The sequence below is a fragment of the Eublepharis macularius genome, chromosome 4, assembly GCF_028583425.1.
Source record: "Eublepharis macularius isolate TG4126 chromosome 4, MPM_Emac_v1.0, whole genome shotgun sequence".
NCBI classification, from domain to species: domain Eukaryota; kingdom Metazoa; phylum Chordata; class Lepidosauria; order Squamata; family Eublepharidae; genus Eublepharis; species Eublepharis macularius.
In genome coordinates, this window is record NC_072793.1 from 185,632,003 (window position 1) to 185,649,255 (window position 17,253).

Consider the following 17,253-nt stretch of genomic DNA (forward strand, 5'->3'; position numbering starts at 1 on the left):
CATGTTACACTGGGCCTTTTCTTTCAATTTGCTAGCAGGCGGGGGGGGGGGGCTGTAACTGGACACTAAGCAAATGTTTTGGTCAAAGGCAGAGGAGGACTCTAACATTTAAGATTTGGTGGGCCGGAAGGAAGGGGGGGTCCAGGGCAATTGTCCCCTTGTGCCCTTTGCTTCCTTTGAAAGTGTCCTTCACAAATGCCCCAGATCTCACAAATTGTGACTTCTTGGATCCCATGTGCAAGCACTTCCCTCTGTCCTTTGGCAGGGTACTATATTTTCACTGATTCTCCCCTTCCCAAAATCTAACACCTCCCTCATCCCATCCTATGCCATCCTGGGAAATGCCCTGAACATGGAAGAAAAGGGGGTGCATGCCAGCTAAAATCCCCCCTCCCACGTTGCTGCTTCTGAGATATACGGAGGGTTGGTATATTTGCCTGGAAATTTTCACACACGCGCCCTGTGGACCTCCTGCTGCCTCCCATCCAATGAGGGATCTGTATAGGGACTAGGGTTGCCAGCCTCCAGGTATTGGCTGGAGATCTCCAAGAATTACAACTGGTCTCCAGGCCACAGAGATCAGTTCACCTGGAGAAAATGGGGTGGGGGTGGGGGGTGGACTATGCTATGCCAAGGTCCTTTCCCTCCCCAACCCCACTTTCTCCAGCTTTCTCCAGGTTTCACCCTCCAGATCTTCAGGAATTCCCCAACTTGGAGCTGGCAACCCTAACAGGGACGAAGAGGTTTATTCTCCTGGTCGCCTGCCAGAAAGGCCTGGGGAAGGTCTGACCTGGTTTGAACCCAGGCTGCCTTTGATGCTTCACTTCCTGTACAGAACCAAGTAGCCAAATCTCCCGGACTCAAATCTTATTAACTCCTGAAGTTGCCAGCTACATAGCGGACACAAGAAGCATTCTTATCCATTGTTATGGGAAGCCAGGACAGGGTCTATTCTGCTTTCTGGAGAGCGCACCAAAGGGTTAAAGGGAAGGAGTCTCCATTCCTAGAGAGGCCAGAAGAGGAGAGGCCCCCTGACTTGCCACAGTCACTTCCTCTCTCAGTGTCCCAGTTGCGTGTTATTGGGCAAACGGGAGAGGAAGCAGAGCCTGGGGACTTTTTGCAAAATAGGTAAGTAATGCAAAAATATCTCCTTTGCAAAAGGCTTTTGGGATGACTAACCAGAGGGCTGCATTCATCCAAAGGGCTGTTCCGCTTGCTCTCTGGAAGCTCAGCTTCTGTGGAGGTGGAGCAGAGTTCTTCCTGGAATAAGGCACGCACCTTCTGCTGTATTTTCTCTGCCTTCTCTTGCTGCCTGCAAGCTGTAGCAAAATGGCATCTGTTTCTTTCATGTTTATTTTATTTATAATCCCCCTTTCTCACTGAGACTCCAGGTGGATTACACAGTGTGAGCCAATACGATCAATGGCTGGGACACAATACGATAGGAGGGTATGGACTGCAGACTTTTGAAAGAAAGCATAAATCCAAATATTATTATTATTATTATTATTATTATTATTATTATTATTATAAATCCAAATATAAAGCTGAAACACTGCTGAAACAAAATCTCAGTAATTTAACATGATCATGTTCATTGACACCGAAGTTGCACATCCACACAGATAGACAGAACCCAGTAGAATAGTCTACAGTCCGAGTCCCTTTTTGAGAGCGTCTCTCTGAGCCATTTCTTACAACAGAGGCTAATTGCCTGCGGAGAAAGCAATACAGTTTTGCATCGTTTGAGGGAAGCCCGGAGACTGGGGGCTTTCCTTACCTCCTCAGGCTGGCCATTCCATAAGGTGGAGGCCACCCCAGAGAATTCACGTGTATGGGCAGCTGTTGATTTTGCCCATTGGGCACGACAGAAAGCCCTGTTCAGACGAGCAAAGATGCCATAGTGGAACACAGGGAAAGAAGCAGTCCCGTAATTCTTTTCATAAGCGAGGCATTGCTGTAGTTCAGACTTGGGTTTTGGGAGGGTTCCCTTCTTCCCTCTGCTATGGCTTTCTGAAGGTATAATTCTGAACACAGACTCAGCATCCCTTTTCCTTTCATCAGACCTTCAGTCTACTTCGGCCTCTTGGTGCACTTCAGTTGCCTCTGCTAATTTAAGATCTTGTGATTCTAAAAATCCACCCCTCCTCTTGAATTCGTGGTTACTTGGGGGAAGCCTGGCCCCTTCAAAATGCGTGTTGGATTTCTCAAATGAGCCACAGGACTCATAAATATCCCTGCCTGGCTTTGCTTTTCTGTATGACAAAGGTATTTGTTTCTTTAGACAATTTTTATGCTGCCCCTCCACACAACCTGACTGAGGTGGCCAAAAAGCATGTGGAAATGAAAATATAGAAGACTGGCAACAAAACCCGTTGTGGGGGAAAATACAATGGGCTCTAGAAAGGGGAGGGTGGATAGGAAGGGCTGGCAGATACGGGGCAAGGGGGGGTCTGGGGAGGGCTGGGAGGCAGGAGGGGTCTGGGGAGGGTTGGCAGGTAGGGAGCAAGGGGGGTCTCAGGAGAGCTGAGAGTCGGGAGGGGTCTGGGGAGGGTTGGCAGGTAGGGGCAAGGGAGGGTCAGGAGAGGTGAGAGGCAGGAGGGGTCTCGGAGGGATGGCAGATAGGGAGCAAGGGGGGTCTGGGGAGGGCTGAGACGCAGGGGGTGATGCACCCCCTGTTCTGTGAGCCCAGGCTGCACCTGTGATCCCCGCTGGAAGGGCACACCCTGGCTCCTCCCGCTGGGTGGAGCTGGGCAACAGGGCGGGGGACGAAGTGCCCGCCCTCCTATGATCCCCGCTGGAAGGGCATGCCCTGGGGCAGCGGACACTTCACCCCAGCCCCGGCTCCACCGGCGCTTGCAAGCGCGTTGCTCTCCTCCTCAGTTTTTATCCTGGTGCTCCTTCGCAGGCGTACCAGAATAAAAAGCGGGACCTAGGCAACATGGCTTGCCTTTTATATAATAGGATGCTGGTGAGATCTGAACTGGTGGCAACGGATCAGGATAGAAATCTTGGAGTCATGATGGATAATTTTATGAAAATGTCGAGGTCGTGTGTAGCAGTGGTAGAAGTACAACTGCTGTGTTCGCAGTTATCAGCAAAGGGATTGGGAAAAAAAGAGGCAGGTGTTGTAATGTTCTATAGCATTATGGTGCAGCCACATTTGGAATACTGTGTACAATTCTAGTTGCTATATCTCAGAAAAGTCGTGCTGGAAAGGGTGCCAAAAATCATCCAAAATTATCAAGAGTTTTAGTAGTGCAGTACTAAAGAGTTACACCCTTCTAAGCCCACTGAAGTCTATGGGCCTAGAAAGGTGTGACTCCCTTTAGAATGGTACTATAGTTTTGCTAGGCTGAGTAGGCCCATTACACCAATTTATCAGTTGCTCCATTCATATTCATGTTCAATTCAAGTGACAGAGTAGGCCGCCGTGCTGGCACAGCCCTACGCAGGCCTCCTTGGAAGGGCTGCTTCTCCGAGATTATCCTGGCGCAGGCACAGTGTTGCCAATGACTCACTGCCCCTGTGCCAGGATAAAAAGCGAGTTATCGGAAATACGGGCTGCCTTTTATATATTAGGATAGATCCATGAATGATAACGAATAACACTTTCTCAACTGAGGGCACCCTATCAACATAGTCTTCAATTCTTTACCTAAAGATACCTTCAGAAATCTCCTTTTTACTTGGCATATGAAGCTCTTCCAACTGATCATACTTAGAGTTCTCCTCTGGCACACGTAGTGGAAACACATGAGACAAATCAGTGGGCCAGGGCCCTGCGAAGTTCAAACTGAGGGTCCCCTTCCTCTTCTCTGACTCCTCCATAGCTTTGCTGGCTTCCATGAACTGCTGTTGAGATCTTTTCCAGTTGTCTACAGCATGATGAGAGAGGTCCAGCATCTCTGGGACTTGAAGTTGCTCCGTTCTGCGTCTGGCCCACTTTTTCTAACTTCACAAACAACCTCTTTCTAAATATGTACCTCATTCCTGGTGCATGTAATCTTCTCTGGCTTCTGAACGCTGCAGGAATCCTTAGTCTATAGTTAAGAAATGCTTTTATTAAGCAGAGCAGAAGGTTTCTGCTTGCTGTGTGGAAGCGCTTCTTCGCTTGCTCCACCCAAGTTCTTCTTTACGAACATCCTTGATCCTGGAGTGTGCCATCAGCTTTCATAGCTCACGAGTCACCTCATTAGTTGTAGGTGTCCATATCTACAGGTCCGACCACTCAGTCTTCTCTTTGCTGGCACTCATAGATCTGACACTTGTCTTTACAGAAGAATCCGGCACAGGAGGAAGGCGATCCACTGGTCCAGGTAGCGTCTGTTTGGAGAGGAAGGAAGGATGAGGGGAGAGCCAGAATCAGTTGGTCTGGAAGCAAGAAGAGGCCCTGATGCCACCGAGGCTGGGAGCGGAAAGGAAGCATGGGAAGGAACCATGCAGAAGAGCCTGGGAGAGGACGTGCAGTGCCAGCAATTCAGGCACTTCCGCTACCAGGAGGCCGAAGGGCCCCGAGAGGCTTGCAGCCGACTGCACCATCTTTGCCACCAGTGGTTGAAGCCAGAAAGGCACAGCAAGAAGGAGATCCTGGACCTGGTGGTCTTGGAGCAGCTCCTGGCTGTCCTGCCCCCAGAGATGGAGAGCTGGGTCAGGGAATGTGGGCCAGAGACCAGTTCCCAGGCAGTGGCCCTGGCGGAAGGGTTCCTCATGAGCCAGGCAGATGCCAAGAATCAGGAGCAGCAGGTGAGAAGGACTGATCCGGATAGTATATGGGGCACTGGATATGATCAAGGAGCTCCTTGAAATCCATATGGATTGCTCCAGTCCTTTTATAACCCTTCACACAGACCTTTTCCTCGTTCCTTTTCTCAACAGTGTCCCCTTTCTGGGATCCCCACTTCTGTTTCAGGTGCAGGAAAAGATTGTGCAGGAGCATTACCATGGAGCGGATTTTCCTGGTAAGATCAAAAGGGCTGTTGTACCCACTGGATGTCTTCCTCGAGTGTAAGTGGGCTGCATTGATGCTTCCCCACCCCTGCCCCCAGTCCAGTGTGGAAAGAATGTTCCATTCCAGCTTCCTACTTTAGAAATACCCTTTAAGTGGGGGTGCGTGGGTGGGTGGGAAGAGAGTCAATTTATGATTTTTGCTAAATAATTGGTACAATAATGGTTTAGCTAGTTAGGTAATTACTTTCTAAAAATGCCAGTAAGTTTGTGGTCGAGGAGAAAGAAAAATGATAGGGATTTATAGTTCAACCATGATTCTTTTGCAACTGAGAATCTCCTAAATGTATGGGAGAAAATACAATGAAAACGTTTCCGGCCCATGTCACCTCTGGTATCAGCAGAAACAATGTTGCCTCCTAAATCAAAAAATAGTGATAAATATAAATTACTTTTAAAAATTGGGCAGATAGTACATTAGGCCAAAATGAAGAGGCACAAAATCATAATCCTCAAGGAGCTCTAATGGCATATTTACGTAGTTCATGCATGACAACCAAGTAGGAACAGGCCCCACTCTCTGCACAGGGCTGCAACTCTTTTACTCATCACTTCTTAGATAAAATGACTTCCCTGCATTCTGACTTGGACCCTGGATTTGCATTGACAGTGTCAGATGGTGGCAGGGTGTCAACTTGTCTGGTTGTTTGTCATTCTTCTCATTTTAATCATTTTTAGGATGTGGACAGGGTCCTTGGAGGTTTGAGCCCAGGAGATACCACTCCACCTGTTTCAAATTTTCCATTCTTGAAGAAAGTGATTGAAAGGATGGTGTCAGGACAGCATTAGGCTCTCCGGGACCAGGCACATTTTTAGATCCTTTTAAATCTTTTAGACCTGCTTATGGGAGTGAAACAGCCTTCGTCGCCCTGATGGATGACCTTCAGCGGGAGATGGACAGAATGAATGCCTCTGTGCAAAGTGTGCAGGGGTAATTCACCAACAGCGAGGCTGCCTTTTTCTGTGTGTGCTGATCTTGCCACCTGCCAAGAGATTCTGTGGTTTGGCAGCTGCGATTCTGTCAGGGTTAGGACTGCCTGTTTCTTGCGTTTCAGAGGCCTTCCTACTTAAGTCTGTGAATTCTGTTGCACTAGAGAAGCAAGCAATAATTTTGTCTCTTACCCTTAGCAAGAATAGATTTTGCAAACATTTGGAATCAAAAAATTATCCTAAATAAGGATGCAACTGAAGCTGTGACTATGGGCCAAGAGAGGGAGAAACTTCTTCCCCTGTGCAAGAAACTGAGATGCTAAATACTTGGAAAGTGTTGAATGTTTTCCAATTCCCTTTGATTCCTCCAGGCGAGGCCTTGAATGCAACAGTCTATTCTTTGCCATCTCCTTGCGCCAGAGAGAAAGCAGCTCCTGTACGGTCAGATGGGGTAAGTGTGGAACTGCAAATATTGACCCTGGGTGCCTCCCTGAACATCTTTCTTTCCTTCCCCTGTCTCCCGTCTGTGATGTTGACTGGACGGAAAATGAAAAGTTCTGATGGAAGTTTGAAACCTGCGTGCAAGTGTCTAATTGGATTGTGCTTAAAAGGGGAAGAATTGTTACATTATCTGAGAGGAGGCAGAGAATCATAGAATCATATCATAGAAGTAGAGTTGGAAAAGGTCTTACACTCCATCTAGCCCAACCCCCTGCCCAATGCAGGAACAGCCTAAACCATCCCCAACAAGGATTCGTCCAGCCACTCCTTGACGGCCAATGAAGGGGAACCCACCACTTCTCCAGGCAGCCAATTCTACTGCTGGATTACTCTTAACATGAAGAAGTTTTTCTTAATGTCTGGCCAGTACTGTCCCTCGTGCGGCTTCAACACTTGTTCCTATCCTTTCTTGCCAATAAGAACAGCTCCCTTCCCTCCCCTAAGTGACAGCCTTTTAAATACTGAAAGAGAGCAATCACGTCTCCCCTCAACCTCCTCTAAACTTTCTGGGTCCATCAAGTTTTATTTGTAGGGTTTGGTTTCCAGGACCCTAATCATTCAGGTTGCTCTCCTCTGCACCTGTTCCAATTTCTCTGTATCCTTTTTGATGTGAATGAATGTAATGGAACAGGATATTTTAAGTGCCTCCATTAACACTATGCAATTTTATGAGTGCAACAGTTTTGAAATGAGGCCTCCAGAACTGCACACAATACTCCAGTTGGGGCCTGAGCAATGTGGTATATAGTGGGACAATGACTTCCTGTGGTTTCGATATTATGCCTTTGTTGATACAGCACAAGGTTGTGTTTGCCTTTTCTGTTGCTGCATCACACTGACTCCACATATTTAGCTTCCCATCCACCCATATGGAGAACCTGGCGCTTATCCGTGTTGAATTGCATCTTATTCAAATCTGCCCACTTTTCCAGTCTGTTCAGATCTTGTTGAATTCTATACCTATCTTCAGATATGTTTGTTACTCTTCCCAGTTTTGCGTCATCTGCAAATTTATTTTGGAATCCCTTCACACCCTCATCCATATCATTTATAAAAATATATTGAAAAGGCCTGAGCCCTATGGCTTTCCACTGGACACCTCTCTCCAATCTGACGTGGTGCCATTGACAACTAGTCTTTGGGGGAAGTTATCCAGCCAGTTCCCTATCCATCTAAACAGCTTTTTTTTTTGTCTTTTCAGCCTCTGGTGACCTTTGAGGAGGTGTCTGTGCATTTCAATGCAGAGGAGTGGGCTCTGATGGATCCAGGCCAAAGAAGCCTTCACAAGGAAGTCATGGAGGACAATTATCAAGCTGTGGTCTCTCTGGGTAAGGCTGCCCTTTCTCTAATTCACAGAGGCAGAAGGCAGACGTGGCTCCTTCTAGTAAGGACACCTGTAGGAGTCTTCATATACAGACTCTCAGTGGGCAAGTTGGACAGGTCCGTGCGCAGGCAGAGGTTGTGCTTCTGTATATCCAGTGGACTCGCCTACACTTAATGTGTAAATTACAATGTTGTAAACCAAAAGAAACAGCTTATGGGATGTCAACGGGGCCTCCTCATGGGCCTTTCAGAGCAGCTAAGAAAGCAACATTTTAAATAGCAATAATAATGTCTCTATTTGTATGTTGCAAACCCTTGTCTAACTCTGGCTTGGTCTGACCTCCCTCTACCCTGAGGTAAAATTTCTCCTCACCAAGCGTATGAAGCTGAATACGGGGCTGGGAAGCCTTTAGTAGCATGGTTGAGGTTTAGCTTCAACTTTCCTTCTTGTCCCACCCTTAAGTGGCGCGGTTAGCCAGTCAAGTCAACGTAGAGGAAAGATCAGGGGTTTGCGCTTCCCTTAGAAAGAAACTGGCACAGGAGGCTTATGAAGGTTCGAAATGAAACAGAAGTTTTATTCACAAGTAGGTAAAATAAGAAGGCATGTAAGCAGGTCTTTAAAACTGAATGAACAGAATACTTCACTGGTGTGAGGCACAAAACACTTGGTGTGGTTCTTAAGTTGCTGGCTTGTATGAGAGATGTTGGTGTCATCAGACTTAAAGATGTTACAGTAAACTCTTTCTGAGGCTGGCCCTCCTACAAGTTAGGTGCTCCAGTGTTAACACAGTCAAAACCCATTTAAGATACTGGGCAGGAAATATAGTTATGCTCAAGCTATAACCCTGTTCCTTGTGCTGAAGCGGGGGGGACTGCTTTCTACCCACTTTCTTGGCCTACTATAATTCCCATATCTCTTGTGTCTAGTGCTGTGTTACTGACAGTTTCAGATGGTGACAGAGTGTCAACTTCTCTATTTATTTATAGGGCCCTTGCTGTGCATTTTATGAAGTACAAAAAAAAATCCTTGCTCTAAGCCAGGTATCCCCAACCTTTTGGCACATGGGGGCTGCATTAGAGTGCCCAGTGCCTAAAGAGGGCCACAGCTTAACTCAAAATGCAACAAAATTGTAGGGTGATAGCAGCAAATAAGCAGGTTGGAGGGCCGCACAGAAAGAGCTTGGGGCCGCATGTGGCCCGCGGGCCGCAGGTTGGGGACCCCTGCACCTTACAATCTCCTGTTGGGCATGAGGATCATAGCAGTTTGGGGAGGGAGATGAAGGATTGCATTAGAGTCATTCCACTGGGTTCATTCTACTTACACCAGTGTAGGCTTAGGCATGGTTGACCTAAGCAGGAAATGGATGTGGCAGAGCATTGAAGAACAAACTGGGAAAACCTGGGTTTTGGCAGGTTTAGTACGTTTTGTCTATATCACAGAGAGCCTTGATCTTCAGTCATCGGAGGGTAAATGTTTTCGCCTGGGAAAGCAAGGCAAGGTTTTAGAAAGGAGAGGCCACAAATGAAAATGCCCCGTCTCTGGTGACCACCAACCTCTGAGGGGCTTGGGAGGCTGACTTTAACTGGGGGGGCACAATATGTGTTACCAAGTAGGCCCCCCGTCCTGCTTTGAGGCCTGCCATGGACTGTGCCAGTTTCCTAAGTTGCTGTTTCATTGCTACACCAAGATTGCCCTGCACGTGTGTGCTCTGATACACGTGTCAGTTTCCTGCCTGCTTGTTAATTACCTTGCTGCTGCAATAGACTGTGTTAGTTTCCTGATTCCCTGTCTGGATGACTCCACAAAGGACTTTCTTCCTGGGCAGCCCTGCCTAGACCTGTATCTGGACCTCCCAGTGTGTGTTTGGACTTCATTACAAGTGTGCCCCATGCCTGCCTTGCCATTCGCCACCGACCGCGCCTGTTCCCTGCTATGGACTGTGTTTTACGTGCTGTTCTCCCTGCCTCCATGGAAGCCTGCCTCATCTGGGCCCAAGCCGCTGTTAGCAGCCGGGCGCCTGCCGGGGAAACCTCCAGCAAGCCTGGCCAGGTGCTCCCTGGTCAGTTCCCGCCTGGAGCCTCCCGCGGGCCAGCCGCCGAGCTTGCCCTCGCTACCGGGCAGCCTACCAGCCATGCCCAGCTGGCAGCCATGTTCTTAGGCAGCCAGAAGACCTAGAGAAGAAGCCTGCTTTGGGAAGCCATTTCGGAGAAGCAGGCACACCATGTCCACAGCGAGAGAACCTCGCCCCGCTCTGCTTATCTTAGGAGCTGCCCTGGAGAGGAAGCTAAGTGCCGACCATCCCAAGCACTTAGAGAATGCATCTCAAAGAAACCTCCGTATTCCAGAGCTGATGACATCAGGACAAGCCCTGTCTGCTGGAACATCCATTCAACATGCTCGGATCTCCCCCTCCCTCCTTTGTCCCCCCTTCCTGAGGTGTCACTATAACACGATCAGATTCACTAAAGTGGCCCATCTAAGACATTCAGTAACCCATTAAAGCCTTTGTTTTAACCTGTGAGAACCACCAAGTACAGCACCAGCCCCAGGGTACGTTTTGGGGTATTTAAACTGGTCCCTCAGACCACACGGTGCTCGTGCCATTCCTATCCTGTCCCCAGCCAGGCGCGTACGCCATTCCTATCCAGACCCCCTTGCTGTCTGTCCAGTGCTGGCATTGGACCAGCTCGCAGTCGTGTCTCTGCTCTGCTTCAGGATTGTAAGTATTGCCCTTATCATCGTGGGTACCTGCTCATGCAACCGTCTCTGTATTTCCTTACTCTGCATTTCCTAGTTCTTGTATGCTCTCTTGTATGTATATGCAAGTTCAGGCTTACGCCACACTATTAGTAAATACACGTGTTTATTGTATCTATTTGTAGTCTGCCCCTTTGTCACTAGAGTGTCTGGAATCGGGACCTCTGTAAACATTGGTTAGATCCGCGCTAATTTTAAGTTCCAGACTGCTGAGCTAATTTCCCCATTTAAAAGAGCAGTTCTGGTAACATATGACAGGAGGCATACCCTAAAGTACTCCATCCTCAATTAGGGCCTTGGAGTTGGAGCCAAGATCAGTGCAGTTGCTCCAATTGATCCACCTAGATGAGAAATTTATCTTCTTACTAGCAACAAAGCCTGTTGTGGGAAAAAATACAACGGGTTTGAGGAAGGGGAGGCTGGGCAGGCAGGCAGGCATTGCAACCTGCTCTGAGCTTGATCCCAGCTGGGTGAAGGGGGGTCGGCATTGCCTCCTGCTCCATTCATGATCTTGAGAGGTGAAGGTGGGCAGGGGGCTTTACTACCTGCTCTGCTCCTGATCCCAGCTGGGTGAAGGGGGAGCGGCCATTGCCACCTGCTCTGCTTCTGATTCTGGCAGGTTGACGGGGGGGAGCAGGCATTGCTGCATACTTGGCTCCTGACTTTGGCAGGGTGAAGACAGGGTGGGCATTGTCACCTGCTCAGTGGCTTATTACGGTGGGTTGAAGAGGGCGGTCATTGCCACATCCTGTGCTCCTTAACCTGGCTGTGTGAATGGAAGAAGGGCATTGCCTCTTGCTCTGCACCTGATCCCAGCTAGGTGAAGGTGCAAGGTGCCACCTGCTCCACTCCTGATCCCAAATGGGTGATGGAGGGGCGGGCGGGCATTACCACTTGCTCCATCACTAATACCAGCTGGGTGGGGCGTGGCGCCACATGAGATAATGGCAGATACCTGAATCGGAGCTCCGGTAGCCTTCAACTCTCTCCGTGTTAAAAATAACGCTTCCTGAACAGGCACGGGTAAATAAATGATGGGAAAAGCTGGCAGGGGGGGGGGAAAGGGAAAACAGCAGCAGTAAAAAACAGAGAGGCAAACCCCCCAGCTTTGCAGACAAAATTTATTGAGGCCCAAAACGCGGGAAAAACCCCGTCTCTTAAAATGGCTGCCACAACAAACGCCATTCAAAATGAAGAATTAAGAGCACTAGATAAAGAAATTGAACTAAAGATTAATTGCCTTGAGGACAGAATTACCTCCAGGATTGAGGCTATTCTGAAGAGCCAAATGGATGAGCTCAAAGAAACAATTCATCAAGTAGCTCAGACAGCAGACAAGGCTTTGGAGCTGGGAGTCTCCTTGCAAAACACAGTGCAAGCACTACAAACAGAAGGTGGCTGGGCTAAGGCAAAATTAATGGAAATTGATGACAGAACGAGGGAAAATAATTTAAAACTGCACGGATTTTCTGAGAACGATGAAGGGACAATCGAGCTACCAACTTTTATAGCCAGATGGATAGCTGATGTAATTAAACTTGAAGATGGAATTTTTCCTTCAATTGAAAAAGCTTACAGGGTTGGTAGACCCAATAATCCTCAGAGAACATCAGGAAGGGACATAATTGTGAATTTTCTCAGCTACAGAACTAAAATGAAGATATTGCAAGAAGCCAGGAAAAAAGGATGCTTTCCCTATCAAGACAGACAGATATTGATATTCCAAGATCTATCTAGGGAGACCCTTGAAGCAAGGAAAGTACTTAGACCAATTGCCAGACAGCTGCAGGAGGCAAATATAAGATATCAATGGACCCTGTCAAACAAGCTAATGGTGCGGATACAAGGGAAAACATTTCAAGCGGTTGACCTTGTCAGCGGTCAGCAACTCCTGTGTGATTTAAATCTTAACCCACAAGACAAGACGCAAACTTCTCTGCTCAAGGAACGAAATACGAAGCAGACAACGCTGGGAAACTGGAGCAGAATCCCTGTGAAACAGCCTGCCTAAGCCAGCAGACATGATATATACGCCTCATCGTGGAAAGCGGAAGCGATACATCTTTGAAATATCAACAAGGGGGGGGGGCTGAGGGACCTCTGGTTATTTGCAGCCCCTTAAGTTTGAGTCTCCCCAGAGATGGAGTCTCATCAACTCCATGTTATTGGCCTATGGTCAATGACTCAGGTGGAAACATTTATGTTGTTGTTATTATTCTATGTTCTCCTCTCACTGCCTTTCCTCTCTTTCTCCAATACTGCTCCTAGTGTTGGGCTAGGGAGGGGGAGAGGTAGGGGGAGGAAATTTTGGAAAGGGTTCTTGGGAAGTTTGGGGGGGAGGGGATGTTGGGTTAGCTTAGATTTATTGTTGGTTGTATTTGTTTATGCAATATATGACAAGTTTAGTAAGTGGAACAGACAAACCAAAGCTGATGTTAAAACTAGACAAAGCATATTATCTAAATGCAATAAGGAAAACTGGAAAGGTAACGGTCATACTAGAATGGAGAGCATATCCTATTGGTTGTTGAGATACCCTGTTAAATTGATACAACACCCATGGAATGGCAATTAAGGTAATGACATATAACTGCAGAGGGTTAAATAATAGAATAAAAAACAAAAGGGTTATGACATCTATTTTAAAACATCATCCTGATATTTTATTTCTCCAGGAAACCCACTTAAAATCACAAGATGCACCTGTCTTCAAATCTAAATGGTGGCCACTCCAATTCCAAGCTTCTGGATCCTCTAAGTCTCGGGGGGTGGCTATTTTAATCTCTAATAATACTAGATTTGTATGTTCAGCCATGGAGCAAGACCCACTAGGAAGATATATATTTCTGAAAGGTAAACTGGATACAGAGACTGTGACATTGGCATCTATATATGCCCCAAATTATAACCAGGTCAGATACATACAAGAAATTTTAAGTAAGCTACAAACATTCCAAGAAGGCAAAATAATTGTAGGAGCGGATCTTAATATGATAGTAAGCTATGATTTGGATCATTCAGTCTCTAAATTAGAAGTAAAGAAGTGCAAGAGGCCTAAAGTAAACACTGAATTGGCAAGCATCTTAGATCAATTTAGCCCTGTTGATGCTTGGCGACATCTTCACCCTGGGGAGAGGGACTACTCCTTCTTTTCCCCAAGACACAACTCCTTCACTAGGATTGATTATCTATTGACATCTAGAGATCTGATGGAGAATATATCCTCCACTCTCATTGGCCCTCGAATCTGGTCAGATCACTCCTGGATAGAAGGAGATATTGCTTTTACAAACTCAGACAAACCATGCACAATCTGGAGTTTAAATAAAAATCTTTTATTAGACAGAAATATACAAGAGGTTATAAGGAAGGATCTCCAGCACTATCTCCAAGCAAATGAAAATTGTGGGGTCACTTCAGATTTCATTTGGGATGCCTTGAAGGCAGTTATCAGAGGTTCCTTCATCTCCCTAGGATCAGCCTATAAAAAGAGAAAAGAAAAATTAAGAACTGAGCTGTTGCAAAATATAACAGATCTAGAGCAACAACACAAACAGTCAGGCTGCAAAAAAATACTCAACCAACTTACAGTAGAGAGGAAGAAACTAGAAGCACTAGAAGTTGCAAAAATACAAAAAAAACATTTTGTACATTAAACAGAGATACTGGACTACTTCCCCAAAGTCCATTAAATTACTAACTTGGAAAGTTAATAAACAAAAGGCAACTAAATTTATACACTCAGTAAGAGACCCCAGTGGCAAAATCCTTTCTACCTCACAGGGAATTCTCGGGGTATTTGAAAACTTCTACAAGAAACTCTATACCACAAACAATCCCAAAATGCAAGAAATTAACAAATATTTGGCAAAAATGGACACCACTAAAATCACAAATTTGCATAGGGAGTTAATGGAAAAACTGATAAGTGAATTAGAAATCCAAAAGGTGATTAAAGATCTTAAACCTAATAAGACTCCGGGGAGGGATGGTCTACCGGCTGAATTCTACAAAAAATACTCAGATCTCCTAGCACCTCAGCTAGCAAAAACGTGCAACTTTATACTAATTGAAGGTAGGCTCCCCCAATCCTGGGCTTCCTCTGACATTGTCGTTCTCCCTAAACAAGACAAAGATCCTACAAACCCTGCCTCTTATAGGCCGATTGCACTACTAAACAAAGATGCCAAAATTTTTACTGCAGTGTTAACAAATAGGCTGAAAACCTTTATAACCTCCTATATACACAGAGACCAGACGGGCTTCATGCCTAAACAACAAATGGTCGATAATATCTATAAAACCCTAAACATTATAAATTTTGAGAAATCTTTAGACAAAGAGGCAATTATCTTGGCTCTTGATATTGAAAAAGCTTTTGATAGCTTGGAGCCAACATATCTAGCCGCACTTCTTGACAAAATGGGATTTGGAGAGAAATTCCTAAGGGTGATACGTACAATATATACTAACCCACAGGCACAGCTGAAAATTAATGGTCACAGGTCTAATGATATTTTAATGACACGGGGCACAAGACAGGGATGTCCCCTTTCACCCCTGCTATTTGCATTAGCAATTGAGCCTTTGGCTCAAGAAATCAGAAGAGATCAACTTATTAGTGGTGTACAAATAGGTGACTCAATTTACAAAACTAGTATTTTTGCTGATGATATGGTTGTATATTTAACAAATCCAGTAACCTCTTTAGACAACTTGACATCAACCCTCACTAAATTCAGCCAAATATGTGGTTTATCAGTTAATCTAGCGAAAAGTGAAATATACCCAATCAGAGTTACAGACAACACAATCAAATTACTAAAAACCCACTTTTCCTACAAATGGATCCAGAACACTTGAAAATATCTGGGAGTGCACGTTCCCCTAAACTTAAATGAAATCATAAAGTATAATCATCTAAATTTAGAACGCTCTTTGTCACAACATTTCAAACAGTGGAATGACAAACACTTTTCTCTCTTGGAAAGGGTTAATATAATCAAAACATTTATACTTCCCAAATTTTTATTTTATTTTAGAGCTTTGCCAATTCATATACCTGTAAAACATTTGATACGTTGGCAAAAAAAACTGACAACCTTTGTCTGGGCCAACAAAAAAGCAAGATTTAACAAAGTGATACTAACAAAATTGCCTGAGCAAGGGGGGTTGGCTTTGCCAGATTTGCAAAAATATTACAAAGTGACCCACCTAAATAATGTTCTGATAATGTTGGACCAACAAAATCAAAAGGATTGGAAAGAGGTAATGCATGTGTATACATGTTCGGAAGTCTTTTGGAATTCCCCTTCCAGCAGGGGAGTGCATCTTAATGATAACCCGTTTTTGAAGGCCATGTTGCAGAACTGGGATAGAACAAAGTTAGGGCTGACACGTACAGTTTCCTTGGTAGCAACATTTACTGGCCAAAACTGGTTTCAGCCTGCAGAACTCCAACATTCCTTTAAAGCATGGAGGAAAGGAGGGTTAAACAGGTTTATTGATATAAACAAAAATAAATTCTTAATGGGGAAATCTGATTTAGAGGGTAAGATAAAAGACAAACTGCCCTGGTATGAGTATCTACAAGTAAAACACTTACTTGATACTGAGGTTATCTGCAAAGCTTTGGCAGAACCCCTAACTGATTTTGAATTACTAATAAAAAAGGGCACCTCTGGTGCACAGGGTCTTATATCCTCTCTTTATAAAATGTTATCATCAATTTCTGGATATAAAATATTGCCATATCAAAAGGTGTGGAATAAGGATTGCAATATTGTGGTAACAGAAGATAAGTGGCAACAACTGTGGGGCAATTACATATTCACCACCAATATAATATGTATTAAGCTACAAACTGTAAAGCTGATGATGAGATGGTACTTGACACCATCTAGGTTGCAGCACATGTCCCATTCGATCTCCCCTTTATGTTGGAAGGGATGTGGGAGTAGAGTGACATACATGCATTGTTGGTGGGATTGTGTCTATATCAAGCAGTTTTGGAGTGATGTACTTAAATATATAGAGAAAATGACCACGTATCAGTTACCTCTCTAGCCAGAGGTGATACTACTAAATGATTGGCATGATATCCCCATCCCAAAAGAAAGAAAAGCTTTAATAGCTCAATTGTTGGCAGCGGGTAAATCCATTCTGGCAGCAGCCTGGAAGAGTGAAAACCGCCCAACCATTTCCAACTGGTTGCTGAAAGTCTGGGATCTCTTTATTTTAGCCAAGTTGACTGACTACACCAAACAACGTGAAAACCCAGATTACAAATCACATTTTATTGAATTTTGGTTCCAGTTCTGGAATTTCTGTCGATAGATAACTATACTAAACAAATTGTTAAACCTAAAGATTGTTTTAATGTTCTACTTAGTTTGTAAGAGTGTCTTTATTCAAACTGTATAAATCTTTATGACGACAGAGTCATAATTTTGTATTTGCAACCATTTAGATTGCCTAAACAAAAGTTAATTAATTAGTTTCTCTGTTTCCTTATACATGACGTTGATTGTTCTTGTATCTCCTTATAATTACAATAAATACATTTTAAAAAAAACTAATACCAGCTGGGTTAAGGCAGGAGAGGGCATCCGATAAGGAGACCAATACACAAACCACATTAAACAATTTTGCTGGGCGTGAGCCTGCTGACACAATGAAAGCTGCATAGAATTCCTTCTTCGCAGCCTTCATCGCCATCTCATAGGCTTTCATAA

The 17,253-nt window shown here is 45.2% G+C and overlaps 1 protein-coding gene across 1 annotated transcript; it reads left to right on the forward strand.

Moving 5' to 3' along the window:
• The first annotated feature begins 1,071 nt into the window (after window positions 1-1,071).
• On the forward strand, window positions 1,072-13,238 carry LOC129328029 (zinc finger protein 75D-like). Its single transcript, XM_054976768.1, has 6 exons — window positions 1,072-1,128; window positions 4,281-4,746; window positions 4,913-4,961; window positions 6,309-6,388; window positions 7,640-7,766; window positions 13,195-13,238. Exons 2-6 carry the CDS (start codon window positions 4,348-4,350, stop codon window positions 13,236-13,238), a joined length of 699 nt encoding a protein of 232 aa, XP_054832743.1. The 5' UTR covers window positions 1,072-1,128; window positions 4,281-4,347.
• The last annotated feature ends 4,015 nt before the right edge of the window (window positions 13,239-17,253 follow it).

What these genes read in the sequence shown, in the direction of transcription:
- LOC129328029 (XM_054976768.1), top strand. Translation starts at nt 4,348, where the DNA reads ATGAGGGGAGAGCCAGAATCAGTTGGTCTGGAAGCAAGAAGAGGCCCT. An exon ending in CCATGGAGCGGATTTTCCTG is followed by an intron (nt 4,962 to 6,308) that starts GTAAGATCAAAA and finishes TGATTCCTCCAG; the next exon opens with GCGAGGCCTTGAATGCAACA. An exon ending in TCAAGCTGTGGTCTCTCTGG is followed by an intron (nt 7,767 to 13,194) that starts GTAAGGCTGCCC and finishes TTATTTCTCCAG; the next exon opens with GAAACCCACTTAAAATCACA.